Source organism: Prionailurus viverrinus, chromosome A1, assembly GCF_022837055.1.
Source record: "Prionailurus viverrinus isolate Anna chromosome A1, UM_Priviv_1.0, whole genome shotgun sequence".
NCBI classification, from domain to species: Eukaryota; Metazoa; Chordata; class Mammalia; order Carnivora; family Felidae; genus Prionailurus; species Prionailurus viverrinus.
In genome coordinates this window covers 201,059,585-201,082,331 of record NC_062561.1, presented here as the reverse complement: position 1 = coordinate 201,082,331, position 22,747 = coordinate 201,059,585, and the positions used below count along the sequence as shown (strand labels likewise).

The 22,747-nt window shown below is 40.2% G+C and overlaps 1 protein-coding gene across 2 annotated transcripts; it reads right to left on the bottom strand.

Moving 5' to 3' along the window:
- Window positions 1-660: 660 nt before the first annotated feature.
- Window positions 661-20,764, bottom strand: MOCS2 (molybdenum cofactor synthesis 2). Of its 2 annotated transcripts, none has more exons than XM_047823471.1 (6): window positions 20,702-20,764; window positions 18,238-18,391; window positions 4,880-5,007; window positions 4,209-4,359; window positions 3,341-3,464; window positions 661-777 (listed from the first exon to the last, which is right to left on the bottom strand). In XM_047823471.1, the coding sequence occupies exons 2-6, from the start codon at window positions 18,342-18,344 to the stop codon at window positions 709-711; spliced, it is 579 nt and encodes a 192-aa protein (XP_047679427.1). In that variant the 5' UTR covers window positions 18,345-18,391; window positions 20,702-20,764; the 3' UTR covers window positions 661-708. The 2 variants fall into 2 exon arrangements, with proteins under 2 accessions (XP_047679427.1, XP_047679419.1); XM_047823463.1 differs by lacking the exon at window positions 20,702-20,764 and adding an exon at window positions 19,573-19,694.
- Between the last annotated feature and the right edge of the window lie 1,983 nt (window positions 20,765-22,747).

The following is a 22,747-nucleotide window of genomic DNA, read 5'->3' as shown; positions in this document are numbered from 1 at the left end:
CAGCATGGGATTAGCTCTCCAAAGGCTCTGAGGAGGATGAAATGACCCACATGGGAGAAGGAAGAGTGTCAGGAGGGGTGCTGTCAGCAGGGCCACAACAACGGTCCAAGAAAAATGGAGCGGTGGCTTGGACAAGAGTTGCGGCAGTGGGATTCAGAAGTAGCAGCTAGATTCGAGAGACATCCAAGAATCTGTTTTCAAATTCTCCAACAAGTTCATTCAAGGATTTGAGATCAAGACTCAAACTAATGGCTTCTTGACCACTACTTCTCACAATAAACTGAAATATACTAGAACTCTAACATCATATCCAAAGGACAAAAATATCCACAAAATCACAAAATATTTCACTCACCATCTAGTATTACTTTCAAAGAAAATAAAATGCTTTCATTTTGCTTCTCATTGAAAAAAAAATACAAGTAATTTGAATTTCCTACTTCATGGAATGGTATGTCTACCAAAGGCATCTTTCCTCACATTTAAATTTACTCTACCATTTTTTCCCTGAAGTCTTTCCTCTATCTGTGGCTCCTGCATAAGCCTTCATCCTAACACTCATTTTTTTTTCTCCCTTTTGTCCCAATGGTGTAACACAAGAGACTGTGTTTCAGTAAACTAGCTTAACTTCTAGAAAAGAAAAATCAAAATGTGATTAAAGACAGTTTACCAAGTTTAATTTTACTTCTCTAAAAAAAAATGTGTGAATTAATCACTGGCTGTCCAAAAGCACTCTTTGTTTCTTTTCCAAGATGATGATGATTCCTCATACATTTCCTGAAAAACAGAACCATAACAGGTATTCAAAACAGAGTGGCTTAATAAATTCAACTGCATCAGAAAAATTCAGGTAAATGAATCTAGTTAAATCTGCTACTCTTCCAACAATCCAATAAACATTTGTTTGAGGCACTGAAAGGAGAAAACTGAATAAACCTGTTCCCTCCACTTAAGGACCCCAATCCAGTGGGAGAAACACTGACATGAAGACTTAACAAGGCAAGGTACAACCACAGAATGGAATAAACAATTCCATTTGGGACCATGTCAGGAGACAGCCTGAGCAAGGTTACACAGGGAAGATGCAAGGTCTTTAATAATTTTAAACACTTTTTTCTTTCCAAACACATCTACTTCAGCATTTCTATATATGCTTTTCCACAGGCTGATGGGATATTTCCACTAGGTGTGAAATTAAGTGACCACCCACAGAAGTTCTTAAGCAGGTTTGGGTTCTACCCTAGAGACAATTGACAATTGCTTTGTAAGTGTGTGCCCCACCTACCTGCCTACCCAGCTATTTCACCAATGATCTCAAAGCACAGGTGGGACTAGAACCCGACACGAATTGAGATGATACTCGGAAGGGAGGGGAATAAGAATGTATCAATTTCTTCTCAATCTCCAGTCAAATCCTATTTCTGAGGGACAGAAATCCAAATTCGACCTTCCTCTGAACACTGTATATACCCTCTCAACCTCTACAGACAGAAAAGTAAACAGAAAGCTCAGCTAGACCTTGAAGTATAAAGATGAGAGGATGCCCCAATCCTGCCCACCCTCTTATTCCAGGGACCTACTCTCTCATCTACTTTCTATGAGCAGGCTGTCCATTCTTTCTCCTTGGTAAGGAGAGCTACTGGGGTGCCTGATGACTCAGGTGGTTGAGTGTTCGACTTCTGATTTGGGCTCAGATCATGATCCCAGGGTCATGGGATCAAGTCCCACGTTGGGTTCTGCACTAAGCATGGATCCTGCTTAAGATTCTCTCTTAAGCCACCTGGGTGGCTCAGCAGGTTAAGCATCTGATTCTTGATTTCAGCTCAGATCATGCTCTCATGGATTGTTGGGTTCTGCGCTGATAGCACAGAGCCTGCTTAGGATTCTCTCTCTCTTTCTCTCTCTCTCTCTCTCTCTCTCTCTCTCTCCTTCTCTGTCCCTCCCCTATGCATGTGTTCTTTCTCTCTCTCAAGATAAATAACATTTAAAAAAATAAAAAAAAGGTTCTCTTCTTCTGCCCCTCTCCCCTGCTTGTACTATCTGAAAAAATTAAATTAAAATTAATTTAAAAAAAAAAAAGCTACCTCTGCCACCCAGATTCACAACTCAACGGAGAATGCTCTCCCTGACTCACTCTATTCAGGAGACTGCCTCATGTAGTCTATCAAAATGGTGGCAGCTTTGTTCACACCATAGCTGAGCTTCACAGAGACTGTTTTCTGTCACAAATCCTATCTTCAAATCCCAAAGTATCCCCTTATAAGAACAGGTGTCAGTTTTTATTCATTTCAAAATTTTTTTAAACTTTATTTTTGAGAGAGAGACAGAGCATGAGCGGGGAAGGGGCAGAGAGTGAGGGAGACACAGAATCGGAAGCAGGCTCCAGGCTCTGAGCTGTCAGTACAGAGCCCGATGCAGGGCTCGAACTCACGAACTGTGAGAACATGACCTGAGCCGAAGCTGGTCGCTTAACCAACTGAGTCACCCAGGCACCCCAGTTTCAGTTTTTATTCAGAAAACATGGTCACTGGGTTTCATAGGTCCTGTGTAAGAGTCCAATTTGTTCATCTCTACCACAAACGGAGCCAGCAGGCTCCTAGGAAAGACACGCTCTGCCCTCTGATCTGAGACGTCAATTCCCTCCTTGGCTTTGCCACCCAGCCAAAATGCTGTGGGCAATTCTAGACTCTTAAAGGCAATTACAAGTTTGAGAGTTCAGAACAACCCGACTGTTACTACACCATGGAAGAACTTAAGGAGTTGGGTCTTTTCATCCCTTCAGAATGTCCTCTTTAACCAGAGATTCGCTCTTACTGATTGGTTTGATGTGTTGACAGAAAACGAGCTACAATTTCCTATTTATGTTTGAAAATCCACTCACTATGCATTTTCTCCAAAGAGGCAATACCCCACTCTTTTTTCCTAAGGAATAAATTCTAGAATGCTGCTTGCTCTTTTGCCTCGAGAAATCTTGTTTACCTATTGCTGAACAGCTGTGCATTATTATCACTCTCCACAGGACTAACTCAAGGCAATTCTAATCCAAAGTGAATGAATTCATATATGAACCAATGGAAAAGTCCAGACAAGGAATTCCAATTGTTACCAACTATTGAGGCCTAATCTGTGCCATGCATTTCTTTGGGGCATGTACTTTTCATGTTTAACAAACTTTGGAAAGGAGATATTACATAAATACTATTTCAGATAAAGAAAACGTGATTCTATAGAGTCAGGGAAGACCCTAGAATACAAGTTCTACATGTAATCTCATTCCTTATCTTTTAAATAATTTGTGAGAAAAACCATGTCCAAATGGCAAAATTAGATACTTCCTTACCTTTTTCCATATGGGCACCTTGGCTTTTAAAGTATCAATGGCATAGCTCACAGCTTCAAGGGATGAAGTCCTATGGGCCGAGGACACAGCAATGATAATGCTTGCTTCCGACACTGGAACTAAGCTTTAACAAAATGAAGAAGAAAAACTGCCATCTCTTCTGAATCCACATGTTAAAGGATATTAAACACATGAAAAAAAAATTCCAGTAAAGCATTCTTACAACTAAATATCCAGTTCTACTTTAAACTTCAGGTTAATTAAAAAACAGTAATTTATCCTGTTTGCATTCAGCAGAGGGGATGCTGAGGTTGTGCCTAATTTGTCAGCATATTAAACAGAAACAAATATTAAAGAATAGAATTGATGAAATTTAGTTTTTTAATAACAAAATAACAACTAATGTAATATAACAGAAACGGAGTCTCAATTGCTGGGCTCTTTTTAAAGTCTAGAACTCCACTCTTCTTAGTGGTATAAACAGGCAACTAATTTAATGACCTTCAAAGGCACTACATTAAAAAAAATCTATTAACAGACTTATCATACAAATAGAGTCCAGACTATAAAACAATTCTTAAAAGGCCTCAAGGACTTTAGCACACATTAGCACAGGCCTTGTGTCTGCACAAGGCCTTTTAGAGTTTGGCACATTTGGACTTTGTTTTAGCATCAGGCACTCTCCAGATGTTACAATGAAACAAACAGCCCTTGAGGTGCTATCCACTGTCTGCCTCTCTGCCAGAATAATACACAAACCTTCATCTCATGCTAATATAGGATTCCTACAGAAGATTCCAGAATTAAAATCAGCACAATGATGGAAAACAAATGCAATTAACTATTTAATTGCTAAAGGAAATCATACCCAAGTCTATGAAACACTGCTATGTGTTTGACTGGCCATTTCTGCCTAATGTCACTACAAATTTTTCTGATTTCATTTTCCGCCATTGGTAGATATGCTTCATATTCTAAGCTAATGACTTTTTTCCCTTCAAAGTTATTTCTTGTAGTCCCTAAAAAAAAAGAAAGAAAAAGAAAAATATTAAGGTTTCCTTACAATAGAAATAACACATTAATAGAAAAAAGGATTATTTCAGCAGCACACCAATTTGCCTACAAATTGCTTTCAAGTTTTCTAAAAACAAACATTTGGTTAGAAAACCATAATTATCATAAAGATGAGGAAATACAATGTCGCTAATGAGGCAAACGTATCAAAAATACTCATAGGACAAACCAGGATGGGAAACGTTATGCTCCCAGGACTATCATTAAGTTAGTATCACCACCATTTTTTCCCCTCAATATTTGGAACATACAGAATTCTCCCTGAAAATAGTGACTCTTATTCTACTCTTTTAATGCCTTTAACACAGGTTGGTTTGAATCTGAATAAAAATTAAAAAGTGTCTACCCACCATGGGTTACTGCTCTTAGTATCTTAAAATCCTCTATTAACACTGAACATGGAAAACACTTGCTGATTTCTATTGTCTTATGCAGTCAACCCACACTGTGAAAATCACAACTTACCTACAAACAGGGATACTGCACCACAGAGTGGAGAAACCACCAACTGTGAGACTTCGTCTATGGAGAGTTTCTCAGCAGTGAATTTTATTATATCTTTAGATTTCTCTTCAATTTCATTCATATCTTTCCTGGAAGATATTAACAAACCTTAACATTGGTACTACAGGCAAAACACCCAACTCACTGTGTTTCAATTTATATGTTTTGTACATTAGACGTGATAGAAGTCATGGTTTGAACTGAATGATAAAAATAAGTGTAAAATTTTAGCAAAACTCAACATATTTATAAATATCCCCAATGAATCAAGCAGGATATATAAAAGGAACTGTAATCTACCCCATATGCCACTTTATTCCAAATTCTGGAATTGCTACTCTTATCTCCTATCGTGGTATAGGTCAGACATCGACAACTTCAGCCACACACACATATCACCTCTGATCACTACATCACCAGGCACCACACCTAAAACTGGTTTTTTCTTTATCCAAAAGGGAGAGAGGGAGAACAGAAGCAATGGTGACTCCACAGGAACTCAGTTCATTTCATAACCGGGCATAATCCCAGTTAAGTAACTGAGGAAATAAGGAAATGAACTGCGTGCCTATCACCAGATGTCCTACAAAGTCCTCTGCCATGCATTTCTCATTTCATTTATCAAGCATCTATTACATTTTCACTAAGTGACTAACCCCACACACTAGACAAGGACCAGGGAACAAAAAACCTGCCTCCTGCGCTCAGGGCACCTATATGGGAATGGGAGAAACAAAGCAATAAACAAAAAATATAAATAGGGGTAACTTATACAAATAAACAGGGTTCTGAGACAGAGCATGGGTGCTGGGGAAGGGGCTATTTAAGAGGGTCAAAGAAAGCCTTTCTGAAGACATACTATAGAGAGGTGAGACCTGAAAGAAAGCAGCCTATAAACAGAAGAACAGACCCCCAGGCAGAGATAGGGAATGGCAAATACAAAGCCTCCAGAACCTGCAGGGAGGCTGGAGCTCAGGATGTGAGGGAGAGAACAGATGGGCTGAGGGTGGGCACGTGGGCTGGGTCTTGCCAGATGAGGAGTCTGGATATAATCATAAATCCTGCGGGATTTCATTCACAATGAAAGGCAAGAGAGAGAAGGCTCAGGGGAGTTAAGCACTCCTTCCATGTGGTTCCAACCAAGGAATCCCACTAAATCCAATGTCTTTTTCCCTATACTTCCAGCTACTGGAAAGAAAGAAAAGCACAAATATTCACATTCCACTGGGTTCCAGGATGTTTCAACCTCCTGTACATGGCAGCTGAGCTTCTTACAATAACTTACATGTAACCTGAACATGGTCTGTGAACATCAAACCATACCAAATTCCTACCACTTTGATTCTGTAAGGATGTGGATTCTAAAACCACGTTAGGGACGGGATCCAACATGGTGTAGTAGTAGGGGGACCCAAAGTTCCCTTGTCTCTCAAACACAGCAGCGTTAAAGCCAAAGGACTTCGAATTCCAAGAGTCAGGGTTGCAGAGTGACAAAGATGTCTCCAGGGACCCACCGGGACAACCTGGCAGGCCACAGATGCGTGACTGCAAACTGGAAGAGATAAACAGGCCGTGTAGGCATTGAGGGAAGGGATCCCCTTCTGCGGAGAGACAAAGGGAAGAGAAACAGAGGCTGGGGAAGCCTAGGACTGTATCTGAACAAGAGAAAAACCACAGACCGGGAGGGAGAAAGATCCAATCTCTAACTGCGGGGCTTTCCCCAGGCTCAGTAACTAGTTCAGAGGCACAGTCCGCAGTGGGAGAAAGCAATCCCCTTCCTGGAGTGCTGTGGGAAGAAGGTATATAACCTTTCAAAGGACAAAGACTGCCTGTGCCCACCAGCCATAAGCCATATATCGGTGGCACCAAGTGGCACTTCCCCAGATCCCAGGTGTATGGAGAGAGAATCTGTAAAACATCGGGGTTTAAGTTCCAGCTGAGCGCCAGGGAGGCATGGGGTCAGGGGAGCAGAACAAACTGCCTTGTTCCCGCCTGCAGCACTGCAAACATGGTCTGAACAGAGTGGTTTGGGACAGCCGGACGATGGAGCGGAGACTGTGGTGTCGCCATTTTTCTCCCCATCACCACCAAGATGGGTCCTCAGGGATCGGTCTGCAGGCCCCACAGTGGAGGCGGGAGCTGCCTACACCAAACCATGCACCTCCATACCTGGTAACTGTGTATCTACCAAAGCGGGATTGACACTAACAAACCAGAGAGCTGCTCCTCCAGATCAGTACTGCCACCAGTTCCAAGGCACCCAGTGGTATTGCACTGCCTGATTTAATTCTTGGACAATTCTTATTATATATGTATATATTATATATTTTATTTATTTATTTTTCTTCCTTTTCTCCTTCTTACTTCTTCTCTCCTGTAGTCTGGTTATTCTGGTTGTTGGTTTATCTAAGCAGACATATTTAATCTATTCTCTTTATACCTGTTCTATATCTCTTTATTTTCCTCTCTCTCTGGAATAAGCTGTAGAGTTTCTCTGCCTGCTCACTTTTCTTTTCTTCTTCCCTGCTGCTGTCATTTCTCTCTTTGTATGGGATAAGACCTCTTTCATCAACAATGCCTCAACCCCGTTGTTTTGCTATAGCTGATGTTTTTTGTCTTTTTGTATTTGTTTCTTTGTTTTCTTTTCGAGGGCTACTTCAATGAACAAATCAAAGCACACCTGGTGGAGGGTCCAAAGGATCACTAAGAGTAGGGAGAAAAAGCATCCAGAGTCACAACAACAGAGAGCAAGTAACACTCCAAAAAACAGCTCCTGAAGGGCCAGGCCCTGGACAACGTATGATCCCTCTTTAATATAGTAGTGCTCACAGGTGCAGGCCACATAACAAGCTTTTAAAACACACAAGGGACAGAAAACTAGCCAAAATTCAAAAATGAACTACTGGGACCTCATCAAAATAAAAAGCTTCTGCACAGCGAAGGAAACACTCAGCAAAATTAAAAGGCAACCGACAGAATGGGAGAAGATATCTGCAAATGACATATCAGACAAAGGGTTAGTATCCAAAATCTATAAAGAACTTATGAAACTCAACACCCAAAAAACAACTAATGCAGTGAAGAAATGGGCAAAAGACATGAATAGACAGTTCTCCAAGGAAGACATCTAGATGGCCAACCAACACATGAAAAAATGCTCAACATCACTCATCATCAGGGAAATACAAATCAAAACCACAATGAGATACCACCTTACACCTGTCAGAATAGCTAACATTAACAACTCAGGCAACAACAGATGTTGGTGAGGATGCAGAGAAAGAGGATCTCTTTTGCACTGTTGGTGGGAATACAAGCTGGTGCAGCCACTCTGGAAAACAGTATGGAGGTTCCTCAAAAAACTAAAACTAGAACTACCCTACCACCCAGCAATTGCACTACTAGGCATTTATCCATGGGATACAGGTGTGCTGTTTCGAAGGGACACCCCTATGTTTACAGCAGCACTATCAACAATAGCCAAAGTATGGAAAGAGCCCAAATGTCCACTGATGGATGAATGGATAAATAAAAGGTGGTGTGCGTGTGCGTGTGTGTGTGTGTGTGTGTGTGTGTGTAATGGAGTATTACTTGGCAATCAAGAAGAATGAAATCTTGCCATTTGCAACTACATGAATGGAACTGGAGGGTATTATGCTAAGTGAAATTAGAGAAAGACAAAAATCATATGACTTCACTCATATGAGGACTTTAAGAGACAAAACAGAAGGGAAACAAAAATAATATAAAAACAGGGAGGTGGACAAAACAGAAGAGACTCATAAATATGGAGAAGAAACTGAAGGTTGCTAGAGGGGTTGTGGGAGGGGAGATGGGCTAAATGGGTAAGGGGCATTAAGGAATCTACTCCTGAAATCATTGTTTCACTATATGGTAAGTAATTCAGATGTAAATTTTAAAAAATTAAAAATAAAAATAAAAATAAAAAAAATTACAATAGACTTTGATCAAAAAAAAAAAGAGAGAAAGAAAAGAAAACTAGCCAAAATGATGAAACAGAATAATTCTCAAAAGAAATTCCGGGAAGAAATGACAGCTGAAGAATCGATCAAAACACATAAACAATATAACTGAACAAGAATTTAGAATGATAGTCATAAGATTAATCGCTGAGCTTGAAAAAAACATAGAAGACAGCAGAGAATCTATTGCTGCAGAGATCAAGGAACTAAAAAATACTCATGATGAATTTAAACTGCAAAATAAACTAGAGGCAATAACAGTGAGGACTGAAGAGGCAGAGAGAAGAATAAGTAAAACAGGAGATAAAAATATGGAAAAAGATGAAGCTGAGAAAAAGAGATAAAACTATTCTGGACCACAAGGGGAGAATTAGAGAACTAACTGAATCAATGAAACGTAATCGTATCCGTATCATAGGAGTTCCAGAAAAAGAAGAGACTGAGAAAGGGGTGGAAGGGATACTTGAACAAATCATAGCTGAGAACTTCCCCCAATCTGGGGAAGGAAACAGACACTGAAATCCATGAGGCACAGAGAACTCCCTTCAGACATAATTTGAATTGATTTTCTGTACAACATATCATAGTGAAACAGGCAAAATACAAAGAGAGAATTCTGAAAGCAGCTAGGGATAAACGGGCCTTAACTTATAAGGGTAGACATGTAAGGATAGTAGCAGACCTATCTACTGAAACTTGGCAGGCCAGAAAGGAGTGGCAGGAAATTTTCAATGTGGTGAATAGGAAAAATATGCAGCCAAGAATCCTTTATCCACCAAGCCGGTCATTCAGAATAGAAGGAGAGATAAAGGTTTTCCCAGACAAACAAAAACCGAAGTAATTCATGACCACTAAACCAGTCTTGCAAGCGATCCTAAGGGGTCTCTGTGAGTGGAACAATGCAAAGACCACAAAGGACCAGAGACATCACCACAAGCATGAAACCTACAGATAACACAATGACTCTAAATTCATATCAATAATAACACTGAATGTAAATGGACTAAATGCTCCAATCAAAAGACACAGGGTATCAGAATGGATAAAAAAAAAACCAAGAGCCATCTATCTGCTGTCTACAAGAGACTCATTTTAGACCGGAGGACACCTTCAGATTGAAAGTGAGGGAATGGAGAACCATCTATCATGCTACTGGAAGTCAAAAGAAAGCTGGAGCAGCCATACTTGTGTCAGACAAACTAGATTTTAAACTAAAGGTTGTAACAAGAGATGAAGAAGAGCATTATATCATAATTACAGGGTCTATCCATCAAGAAGAGCTAACAATTATAAATGTCTATACACCCAATTCAGAGGCACCCACACATATAAAACAATCACAAACATAAGCAATCCTATTGGTAAGAATGTGGTAACTGCAGGGGACTTTAATATTCCACTTACAACAATGGACAGATCATCCAGACATAAAATCAATAAACAAACACTGGCCCTGACTGATACACTGGACCAGATGGACTTGACAGATATATTCATTCTTCTTGAGTGCACACAGAACATTCTCCAAGATAGATCACATACTGGATCACAAAACAGCCCTCAATAAATATAAAAGAAATGATCATACCATGCACATTTTCTGATCACAACATTATGAAACTTGAAATCAACCACAGGAAAAAGTTTGGAAAACCTCCAAATACATGGAGGTTAAAGAACATCCTACTAAAGAATGAATGGGTGTGAACATGGTGGCATAGGAGGACACTGGGCTCACCTCGTCTTGCTGATCACTTAGATTCCACCCATATCTGCCTAAATAACCCAGAAAACCACCAGAAGACTAGCAGAACAGACTTTCCGGAGCCAAGTATAGACAAGAGGCCCACGGAAGAGGGTAGGACGGAGAAGCGGTGCATGCTACACAGACTGGCGGGAGGGAGCCGGGGCAGTGGAGGGGCAGCCCACCTGGCAAGGCAGAGCCCCTTAAGTCTGGCTTGCAGAAGCAGAGGGGCCGGACTCGATGAGTTCTGACAGCCAGCAGGACTTAACATCTGGAATGTTATAAGTCAACAGCTCTGCTCTCAGAGAGTGGGAGGGCAAGAGGACACGGGGGTGAGAGGTGTTGAGCCCTGGAAGACAGAGCTCACTTGGCAGGGAACAAAGGCGCTGGCCAGCGCCATCTCCCTTGCCCATCCCCCAGCCGAAATCCCAAAGGGAACCAGTTCCCATCACTGAACTTGCTTGCCCTGAGCAAACACCCAATGCTGTGCTTCTGTGGATCCATCCCTCCGATGGGTCTGCCTCCCTCCAGGTGCTGAAGGGCCCTTCCCGCAGGTGACCACTTACAGCAAAGCTAGCTAAGCCTGCCCCTCCCACCCCTGTGCACCTTGCAGATCCACCCCAGCTAACACACCAAATCCCATCGAGCAGCACCACAAGCCTGGCAGTGTGCAAGCAGCCCAGACGGGGGGCACACTACTCCACAGTGAGTCCTGCCCCTGGGAGAAGGGAAGATAAGGTACAAACCAGTCTGACTGTGACCCCAGCGGTGAGCTGAGGACAGACAGCAGGTCTGACAGTGGCCCTGCCCACCAACACAAGTTACTCCAGACAGCACAGGGGAAGTACCCTGCAGTTCTGCGCCACCCCAGGGACTATCCAAAATGACGAAATGGAAGGATTCTCCTCAAAAGAAACTCCAGGAAGTAGCAACAGCTAACGAATTGATCAAAAACGACTTAAGCAATATAACAGAACAAGAGTTTAGAATAATAGTCAGAAAATTAATCGCTGGACTTGAAAAAAGTATAGAGGACAGCAGAGAATCTATTGCTACAGAGATCAAGGGACTAAGAAATAGGAGGAGCTAAAAAATGCTATAAATGAGGTGCAAAATAAAATGGAGGCGACCACAGCTCAGACTGGAGAGGCAGAGGAGAGAATAGGTGAACTAGAAGATGAAATTATGGAAAAAGAGCAAGCTGAGAAAAAGAGAGATAAAAAAAATCCAGGAGTATGAGGGGAGAATTAGAGAACTAAGTGATGCAATCAAACAGAACAATGTCTGTATAATAGGAATTCCAAAAGAGGAAGACAGAGAGAAAGGGGCTGAAGGTGTACTTGAACAAATCATAGCTGAGAACTTCCCTGATCTGGGGAAGGAAAAAGACATTGAAATCCAAGAGGCACAGAGAACTCCCTTCAGATGTAACTTGAATCGATCTTCTGCACGACATATCATAGTGAAACTGGCAAAATACAAGGATAAAGATAAACTTATGAAAGCAGCTAGGGATACACACTCTAACATATAAAGGGAGACCCATAAGACTAGTGGAAGACCTATCTACTGAAACTTGGCAGGCCAGAAAGGAATGGAAGGAAATCTTCAATGTGATGAACAGAAAAAAAATATGCAGCCGAGAATCCTTTATCCAGCAAGTCTGTCATTCAGAATAGAAGGAGAGATAAAGATCTTCCCAAACAAAAGCTGAAGGAATTCATCACCACTAAACGAGTCCTACAAGAGATCCTAAGGGGGATTCTGTGAGTGACATGTTGCAAGCACCACAAAGTACCAGAGACATCACTACAAGCATGAAACCTACAGACATCACAGCGACTCTAAACTCATATCTTTCAGTAATAACACTGAATGTAAATGGACTAAATGCTCCAACCAAAGACATAGGGTATCAGAATGGATAAAAAAACCAAGAGCCATCTATCTGCTGTCTACAAGAGACTCATTTTAGACCTGAGGACACCTTCAGATTAAAAGTGAGGGGATGGAGAATTATATATCATGCTACTGGAAATCAAAAGAAAGCTGGAGTAGCCAAAGTAATTTTGAAGAAGACCAAAGTGGGAGGCATCACAATCCCAGACTTTAGCCTCTACTACAAAGCTGTAATCATCAAGACAGCATGGTATTGGCACAAAAACAGACACATAGACCAATGGAATAGAATAGAAACCCCAGAACTAGACCCACAAAAGTATGGCCAACTAACCTTTGACAAAGCAGGAAGGAATAGCCAATAGAAAAAAGACAGTCTCTTTAACAAATGGTGCTGGGAGAACTGGACAGCAACATGCAGAAGGTTGAAACTAGACCACCTTCTCACACCATACACAAAAATAAACTCAAAATGGATAAAGGATGTGAATGTGAGACAGGAAACCATCAAAACCCTAGAGGAGAAAGCAGGAAAAAACCTCTCTGACCTCAGCCACAGCAATTTCTTACTTGACACATCCCCAAAGGCAAGGGAATTAAAAGCAGAAACGAACTACTGGGACCTCATGAAGATAAAAAGCTTCTGCACAGCAAAGGAAACAATCAACAAAACTAAAAGGCAACCAACAGAATGGGAAAAGATATTGGCAAATGACATATCAAAGGGCTAGTATCCAAAATCTATAAAGAGCTCACCAAACTCCATACCCAAAAAACGAATAATCCAGTGAAGAAATGGGCAGAAAACATGAATAGACACTTCTCTAAAGACGACATCCAGATGACCAACAGGCACGTGAAAAGATGCTCAACGTCGCTCCTCATCAGGGAAATACAAGTCATAATACAAACACTCATATACCACAAAATACAAAACACTCAGATACCACCTCATGCCAGTCAGAGTGGCTAAAATGAACAAATCAGGAGACTACAGATGCTGGCGAGGATGTGGAGAAATGGGCACCATCTTGCACTGTTGGTGGGAATGCAAACTGGTGCAGCTGCTCTTGAAAACAGTGTGGAGGTTCCTCAAAAAATTAAAAATAGATCTACCCTATGTCCTAGCAATAGCACTGCTAGGAATTTACCCAAGGGATACAGGAGTGCAATGCATAGGGGCACTTGTACCCCAATGTTTATAGCAGCACTGTCAACAATAGCCATATTATGGAAAGAGCCCAAATATACATCAATTGATGAAAGGATAAAGAAATTGTGGTTTATATACACAATGGAATACTACGTGGCAATGAGAAAGAATGAAATATGGCCTTTTGTAGCAAAATGGATGGAACTGGAAGGCGTTATGCTAAGTGAAAAAAGTCATACAGAGAAAGACAGATACCATATGTTTTCACTCTTATGTGGATCCTGAGAAACAAAAGACCATGGGGGAGGGGAAGAAAAGAAAAAAAAGGGGGGTGGTTAGAGAAGGAGGGAGCCAAAACATAAGAGACTCTTAAAAACTGATAACAAACTGAGGGTTGATGGGGGGTGGGAGGGACGGAAGGGTGGGTGATGGGTATTGAGGAAGGCACCTGTTGGGATGAGCACTGGGTTTTGTATGGAAACTAATGTGACAATAAATTTCATATTTAAAAAAATGAAGAATGAATGGGTCAACCAGGAAATTAAAAAAGAAATTAAAAAATATATGGAGACAAATGAAAATGAAAACACAACAGTCCAAAGCCTTTGGGATGCAGCAAAGGCAGTCCTAAGAGGAAAATACATTGCAAACCAGGCCATCTCAAGAAACAAGAAAAATCCCAAATACAAAATCTAACAGCATACCTAAAGGAACTAGAAGCAGAACAACAAAGACACCCCAAGGCCAGCAGAAGAGAAATAATAAAGATCAGAGCAGAAATAAACAATATAGAATCCAAAGAAAGAGTAGAACAGATCAATGAAACTAAGAGCTGGTTTTTGAAAAAATAAACAAAGTTGATAAATCCCTAGCCAGACTTCTAAAAAAAGACAGAGGACCCAAACAGATAAAATCATGAATGAAAATGGATTTATCACAACCAATCCCTCAGAAATACAAGCAATTATCAGAGAATACTATGACAACCTGGAAGAAATGGCCAAATTCCTAGACACCCACACACTACCAAAACTCAAAAAGAAATAGAAAATTTGAACAGACCCATAACTAGTGAAGAAATTGAATCAGTTATCAAAAATCTCCCAACAAATAACAGTCCTGAGCCAGAGGGCTTCCCAGAGGAATTCTACCAGAGTTTATTTTAAGCAGAGTTAATACCTATCCTTCTCAAGCTGTTCCAAAAAATAGAAACAAAAGGAAAACTTCCAGACTCATTCTACGAAGCCAGCATTACCCTGATTCCCAAACCAGACAGACACCCCACAAAAAAGGAGAACTACAGGCCAATATCCCTGATGAACATGGATGCAAAAAAAACTTAACAAGATACTAGCAAATTGAATTCAACAGCATGTAAAAAGAATTATTCACCATGATCAAGTGGGATTCATTCCTGGGCTGCAGGGTTGGTTCAATATTCGCTAATCAATCAGTGTGATACATCACATTAGTATAAGAAAGGATAAGAACCATATGATCCTGTCAATAGATGCAGAAAAAGCATTTTACAAAATATAGCATCTTTCTTCATAAAAACCCTCAAGAAAGTAGGGATAGAAGGAACACACCTAAATATCATAAAGCCATATATGAAAAGCCCACAGCCAATACCATCCTCAATGGGGAAAAACTGAGAGCTTTCCCCCTGAGATCAGGAACATGACAGGGATGTCTACCCTCACCGCTGTTGTTTAGCATATTGCTGGAAGTCCCAGCCTCAGCAATCAGAAAACAAAATGAAACAAAAGGCATCAAAACTGGCAAACAAAAAGTCAAACTTTCACTTTTTGCAGATGACATGATACTCTATATGGAAAACTGAAAGACCACCAAAAGGCTGCTAGAACTGATACACAAATTCAGCAAAGTCACAGGGTACAAAATCAAAGTAGAGAAATCAGTAGCCTCTACCCCAAAGCTGTAATCACCAAGACAGTATGGTATTGGCACAAAAACAAACACATAGACAAATGGAATAGAATAGAAACCCCAGAATTGGGCCCACAAATGTATGGCCAACTAATCTTTGACAAAGCAGGAAAGAGTAGCCAATGGAAAAAAGACAGTCTCTTTAATAAATGGTGGTGGGAGAACTAACTGGACAATATGCAGAAGAATGAAACTAGACGACTTTGTGACACCATACACAAAAATAAACTCAAAACGGATGAAAAGACCTAAATGTGAGACAAGAAACCATCTAAGCCCTAGATGAGAAAGCTTGAAACAACCTCTCTGACCTCAGCCACAGCAATTTCTTGCTCAACACATCTCCAAAGGCAAGGGTATTAAAAGCAAAAATGTTGAGATTGGGATCTCAACAAGACAAAAAGCTTCTGCACTGCAAAGGAAACAATCAACAAAACTAGGCAACCAACGGAATGGAAAAGATATTTGCAAATGACATACCGGATAAAGGGTTAGTATCCAAAATCTATAAAGAACTTACCAAACTCAACACCCGAAAAACAAATAATCTAGCGAAGAAACGGGCAGAAGTCATGAGTAGACACTTTTTCAAAGACATCCAGATGGCCAATAGACACATGAAAAGACACTCAATGTCACTCATCATCAGGGAAAAAGAAATCAAAACCACACTGAGATACCACCTCACAACGGTCAGAGTGGCTAACATTAACAACTCAGGAAACAACAGATACTGGTGAGAATGTGTAGAAACGGGAACCCTCTTGCACTTTTAGTAGGAATGCAAACTGGTGCAGCCGCTCTGGAAAACAGTGTGGAGGTTCCTCAAAAAATTAAAAACAGAACTACCTTATGACCCAGCAATAGCACTACTAGGAATTTATCCAAAGGATACAGGAGTGTCATTCATAGGGGCACATGTACCCCAATGTTTATAGCAGCACTTTCAACAATAGCCAAATTATGGTAAGAGCCCAAATGTCCATCAACTGATGAATGGATAAAGAAGATGTGGTTTATATATACAATGGAATACTACTTAGCAATGAGAAAGAGTGAAATCATGCCATTTACAGCAACGTGGATGTAACTGGAGGCTATTATGCGCAGTGAAATACATCACTCAGAGACAGATGTCATATGTTTTCACTTATATATGGATCTTGAGAAACTTAACTGAACACCTTGGGGGAAGAGAAGGGGAAAAAAGAGAGAGAGGGAGGGACTCCCTCTTATACAAAGTGTAAGAGACTCTTAAATACAGAGAACTTAGGGTTGATGGGGGGTTGGGGGACAGGGGAAAATGGGTGATGGGCATTGAGGGGGAAGCACTTGTTGGGATGAGCACTGGGTGTTGTGTGTAAGCAATGAACCATGGGAATCTACCCCCCAAACCAAGAGCACACTTTACACACTATATGTTAGTCAATTTGACAATAAATTATATTAAAAAATAAATAAATAAAACCATGTCACAAATCCTTTCAGACACCTGCAAACAATACACAATGCTGTTAAGTAATCTTCCTATTTCCAGAGAACTCCCATCTCTCTTTCTCACATACATACACACACACACACACACACAGTTTAATGGCAGCATACTGTTTCTGAATAAATTCCAAACTCTGAAAAATGGCATTTTTCTAAAATCATGGTAGTGATATGGTGACCAGTTTCCAAGTAAAACTGAGATACAAATCAAGAAATTCCATTATTTCCAAACAGTAGGACTAAGAAAGATCCAGTCTTTATCAGTATTGTGGGCAATTTGCTTTGCAATATATATTCCTCACTTTTTGGGGCACTGCTCTCCAGCAAAGTGGAGAAAAAAACAGGTGAAAAAAAAAACTGGCATCCTGGGTACGCTTCGTTCTTTAGTGAGGCCAAGATTTTGCCAATGAGTATGGTATTTACTCTTGACTCTGGAGAAAAGCCCTATTAAACTAAGAAAGCTTTCTTTCATTCCTAACTCGCCAAAACTCTTTAATTGAAGATAATCATTAATTTCTAGATTATTTGTAAAGATGGCAAGACGCAATGGGTCCCAGAGCTACCTGCAACACAGCTATCATAATAAAGCTGTTTCTTTCTACCTGGAAAATGGTAAGCTTTCTTACTAAGCACAGTGATCTTTTCACTTTCTGGCTATGCAATTTTTCCACATTTCTCTGTGCCCAAGAGGGCTATTTTCCTGGGTTAATAAGCATCTTTGTGAAAAAGTACAGAGAATCCAATAATCTGAAATCAAATGTTGGCTCTGCCACCTCTTAGCTATGTGAGTGTAGACAAGTTTTTTAACTTCTCTGAATTTCAGTTTTCCTTCCTGCAAAATAGGAATATTAATACTCCAGCATCCAGCGTTGTGCCTGACACATAATATAGTTTCCATAAACCATCTGAATTCAACAGAATGAACATATCAAACTGACTTTATATTAAAGTGCTTACAAGAGAACAGATGCAGAGATGAAAGGCAGGTATGCACAGGTCTGTCTGCACCAACTCTTTATTGGTGTAGGCAGACTTACCAAGAGTATACTATCGTCTTTGTGATCCTTCTCCGCAAGACTGGTTAAGAAAAACATACCTCACACACCCAAGTGGCTCAAGAGCACTACCCTCCACTAATGGGGGGGATAATGGCAATTTCATCTCCTGACTGAAGCTGGAGGAGTTGATCTCCAAGCTCGACATATTCTTGACGGACAGCAAATATCACCTGATTTCTGACATCAGCCAATCTGAAGGGGAAAAAGCGTAATTGGAAGTATCAATGCAGTGTTAGATCTCCAATCTCTTCAGCTGCAACTAAAAATAGCCATAAATATTACTTCATGAGGCATCACCTGCAAAGTTACTAATTAAGCCAATTCACACTCTGCAGAGAAAGTACATACTCACTGAAGAACCTACTTATTCACCACAAAGTACACAGTAAAATGCTAACAATTCTTTAATGGAGGTTATGTGCCTTGGGGAGTTAAACAAACCCCCCTCCCCCCAAAATACTAGACTAGACAACATTGAGACCAGGTCAAAAAAAAAAAGAGAGAGAAAAAGAAATTTTCTAATCAGTACGTGCCCTCCCCAGGAGATCTTCTGAGTATACAAGTATACTAAGTGTATCTCAGAATTTTCCTACAAAACCAGGTGTCTCTCAAGAGGTAAAAGGTTAAAAGTAAAGCAGAACAGAAGCCCCACCTCATTTCAATGATTATCAGGACACTTTCAGAGCAAGTTAAAAGACATGAAATCAAGAAGTAATTTTCTCTTATAAACCCACACTTTGGTGTATCTTTTATATTACACTAAGACTTCCTAGTTAAAAATCTATACAGACTTAAATGACAAAATATTCCTAGAACACCTTTAAATAAGCTGTAATTACATTTTGTTGCAAAAAGGACTTGAGGTAGGAACCACAGCAGTAAACTACACATTTTCAAGAACCAGAAAAATATTAAACATTGCAAAAACTCAAATTCAACAGTAGCTAAGGTCTGTGATATTTCATTTTTCTTTTAATCTTAGAAATTTCTACTTTGAGTTCTCTAAAGAAGGGGCAGGACATAAAATTCAAAGCACACATTTTCAACCTAATTTGTAACAATCTCATTTAATGTTATAAAAATTCAGAATCCACATTTTTAGTATTTTGTAAATCATATAGGCAAATATAATCATGTCCCTTTGGCAGTATCCCAGCTCACTGTGGATTTTTTAGTAAAATACCTTTAACCTTAAGAAATTATGCATTTTTAGATACCAGAATTTAAGATTTTTGTAGTTGCAGAAAAATACAACTAATGATCCTTTCTGAATTGTGCATGGAAATAAAAATCAGCTTTTTTTCTCTAATCATTTACTCATTTTTAAATATTTAAAAATTGTTAATCATAAACATTCTAAAATATTTAACTACCCAGGATGTCGTGCTTCTATCTCATTCCACAGCTGCAATGCTTTTATTTCTTGTGGCACAGAAATAGTCTCAGAGCGAATTCCTGCAATTTCAGCACTTTTTGCAAAATACAACACTTCAACCTGAAAAGGAGAGAAAATGCCTTTAACAATAACCATAATAGACTTTTTCTGTCTCGGTGGGCTTTATTGCTTTCCAATCACTTGAATCAAAGGCCAATTTTCAGTTAGAGAAAATTAAATCATCCGTAAAAATGTTATTATAACTACAAGTTCAAATTTTGAAAACTCTTTATGTTTAAAGCACAATTCAGACTGATTTCCAGGTGATTTTTAGTTTTATGAATGTAAGCTTGCCACAACTAAAACCCTAATGGTATCTTCTTAAAAACTATGAAGTTAGTCTTTATTCCACATAAAATTATAGCACCTTTTATAAACCCTTAGTGGTGAACAGATGTCTGAGTCAAGCGATAAATTACACAAATAAATAACAAAAAAAAGCGAGACACGTCTTTCACAGTTGTCATAGGACCTTTGATTCAAGTCCACATTACACTGAACCCAGCTGCAAAGGATTAAGTTATGCAACATACAAACCCGGACATTTGTAAAAGCAGGTGGGTTTGAAATACCAGATAAATTGGTATTTCCTAGGACAAACCTATGCCGTCAGCCTGGTATCTAAGAAATCTGGCCAAGTAAAATGACCCACCTGTTCCACTGTGCAAATTTTTCTCTATGAAATAATCAGAGGCTTGCAAATGCTTATATGAAGCCCCTTTTTTGCTTTTTACAAGAATTCTCAGTTAAGTGCATTTTTAATTTGAAAACTGTCTTCGCCAAAACGTATAATCTGAGAAGCATGGAAGCAAAGGTTCTGAGGGTGCCTTTAGAAACCTCTAACGCCGGCACCTCGGAGACCAAGAGTTCGCGAGAGAACTTGACCTTCGTTAAGGTAGCCCAAGCAAAGCCTCCGAATCCCGGCGGGGCCACATTGGTGGTGGTGGTTGCGGCCCTGGACGTAAGATTCGACCAAGGTGGTTTCGGCAGGGATCCGGCTGAGCAGGGCCGGGTCTGTGAAGGGAAGAAAAGGGGGCTCATGCATCTGGAAGGGCGCCCACCCTTACCTGGCACCGCAACACCATTCCGCCAGCATTCCCTGAACCGGTACCGCGGCCGCGGAGGCGGAGTAAAGTCGACTGAGAGCGCAGGCGCAACCTGACGGCTCTTTCCGCCCCTACAGGGCATGCGCAAAACTATCCCTGCGCTGCTGTTCGCCTTCCTGCGTTGGAGCCGCGGACTGCTTAAAGAAAAATTCAATTGTTACTCTCTGGTAGGGAGGGGTGGCGAGCTTCAATTGTAGGTATCACCAAATGGGGGAAGGGCTGGCCGTTCAAACTTATCTTCTTAGATGAGAGACCGAGGTGCGGGAGAGCAAACACCGGACCATACTGGACACTTGTCACCTGCATTATGGAAGTTCGGCTTTCCCACTCACTCACCTGTAGGTTTGACTTTGACACCCGTTATCTACCCCGACGTCCGGTATACGATTAATGTCCCTTAAAGGCACAGCATTCAGCTTATCAGAGTATTCGAACTGCATCAGATTTACACTTTTACGGTTTACTAGCTGCTCAGTAATGTGTCCAATTGCCATGTATCCATTCAACCTTTCCAATTTTTTTTTTTTTTAATCAACAAGATCTCTGTTTTAAACCGCTTACATAGTTTTGTGGCTATAAGTTAGGCGCCCCTCCCCTTGGAACTCACAGTGCTGGATGTGACACAGTCATTAACCATTAATGGTAACTCAGTGTACCAAAAGTAATGCCAGGGGTACATGTAACATTTCATGGGGGGGGGAAAGGGGAAGGTGGCTGGTCACCTGAGAAATGTAGTCTAGAAATCTTCACGAGAAGGCATGCTTGAGCTAAATCAACTAGAATAAGTAGCAGTGAATGGCAGAGTAAGGGTAGGGATGAGGGAATTTCATTAACCTGTGCCAAGTCAGAGGGATATAGAGCAGCATCATGAGGTCATAGAAGGACAAACAGTTGGCAAGGTGGGCATGCCCCCTGCAAGGAAGTATTGAAAATGAAGCTGGAGATACCAAGTGGTAGTCCACAGCAGGACAAATTGACAAGAACTAACACCAACATATATTCCTGTAAAGTTGCTAAACCAGAAAACAGGGAATGACAAGGGCCTTAGACTTCTCTGTGAAATCTAATGCCAGAGGATGGTGCAATATCTAAAAGAGGCTGAGAATAAAAGCATGACCCAAAATGTTGCATAGAGCCACGTGGGTGTTGTAACAGGCCAAAGCCTAATACTCCTAAATCTGCAAAAACTCAAAAAAATACAATATTCAAGAGCCATCCTTATAGTCAGGCAGAAATCCAGTCAATCAAAAGAATAATGAAACTAAAAACTTAGTATTAAAGAAGTTAACAGTAAAAACAAAGCAATTGAAGATGAGATTTTAATCCATTTAAATTTTTATTAAATAGGGGCGCCTGGGTGACTCAGTTGACCGATCAGTTGACTTCAGATCAAGTCATGATCTCGGGGTTCGTGAGTTGGAGCCCTGCCTGCATCAGGCTCTGTGCTGACAGCTCAGAGCCTGGAGCCTGCTTCAGATTCTGTGTCTCCCTCTCTCTCTGCTCCTCCCCAGCTGGCGCTCTGTCTCTCAAAAATAAACATTTTTTTAAAAAATTGTTATTAAACAAAGAGGTCAATTGTGAGATATGGTTATGGAATAAAATGTAAATAACATTGACATAATAAAAAAAAGTTATATAAAACTGCCCAAAATTGGAATGTAGTTACAAAATATCGATTCAAGACTCTGAATATTTTTCATAATCTTGTTTCTGAATTTTAGAAGGATCTTTTAGGGGGAGTTGTATCTTGTGAATAAATAATGATCTGATGGTTTGTAATTCCTTCAGTTTCACCTCAGTAATTTTGTTGTTAAATTCAAGTAAAAATTAAAACCTAATAAAGAAAAATAGTACATAGTACTATTGCATTTAACGATTATATCTATGGAACTTTAATGCTCAGGGAAAAGGGATGGAATAACATTCACCAAGTGATAATAGTTACTGTATCTAGGTAGTGGAATTATGGATGGATTAAAAAATACTTCTGCTTTCTTCTTTGTAAGT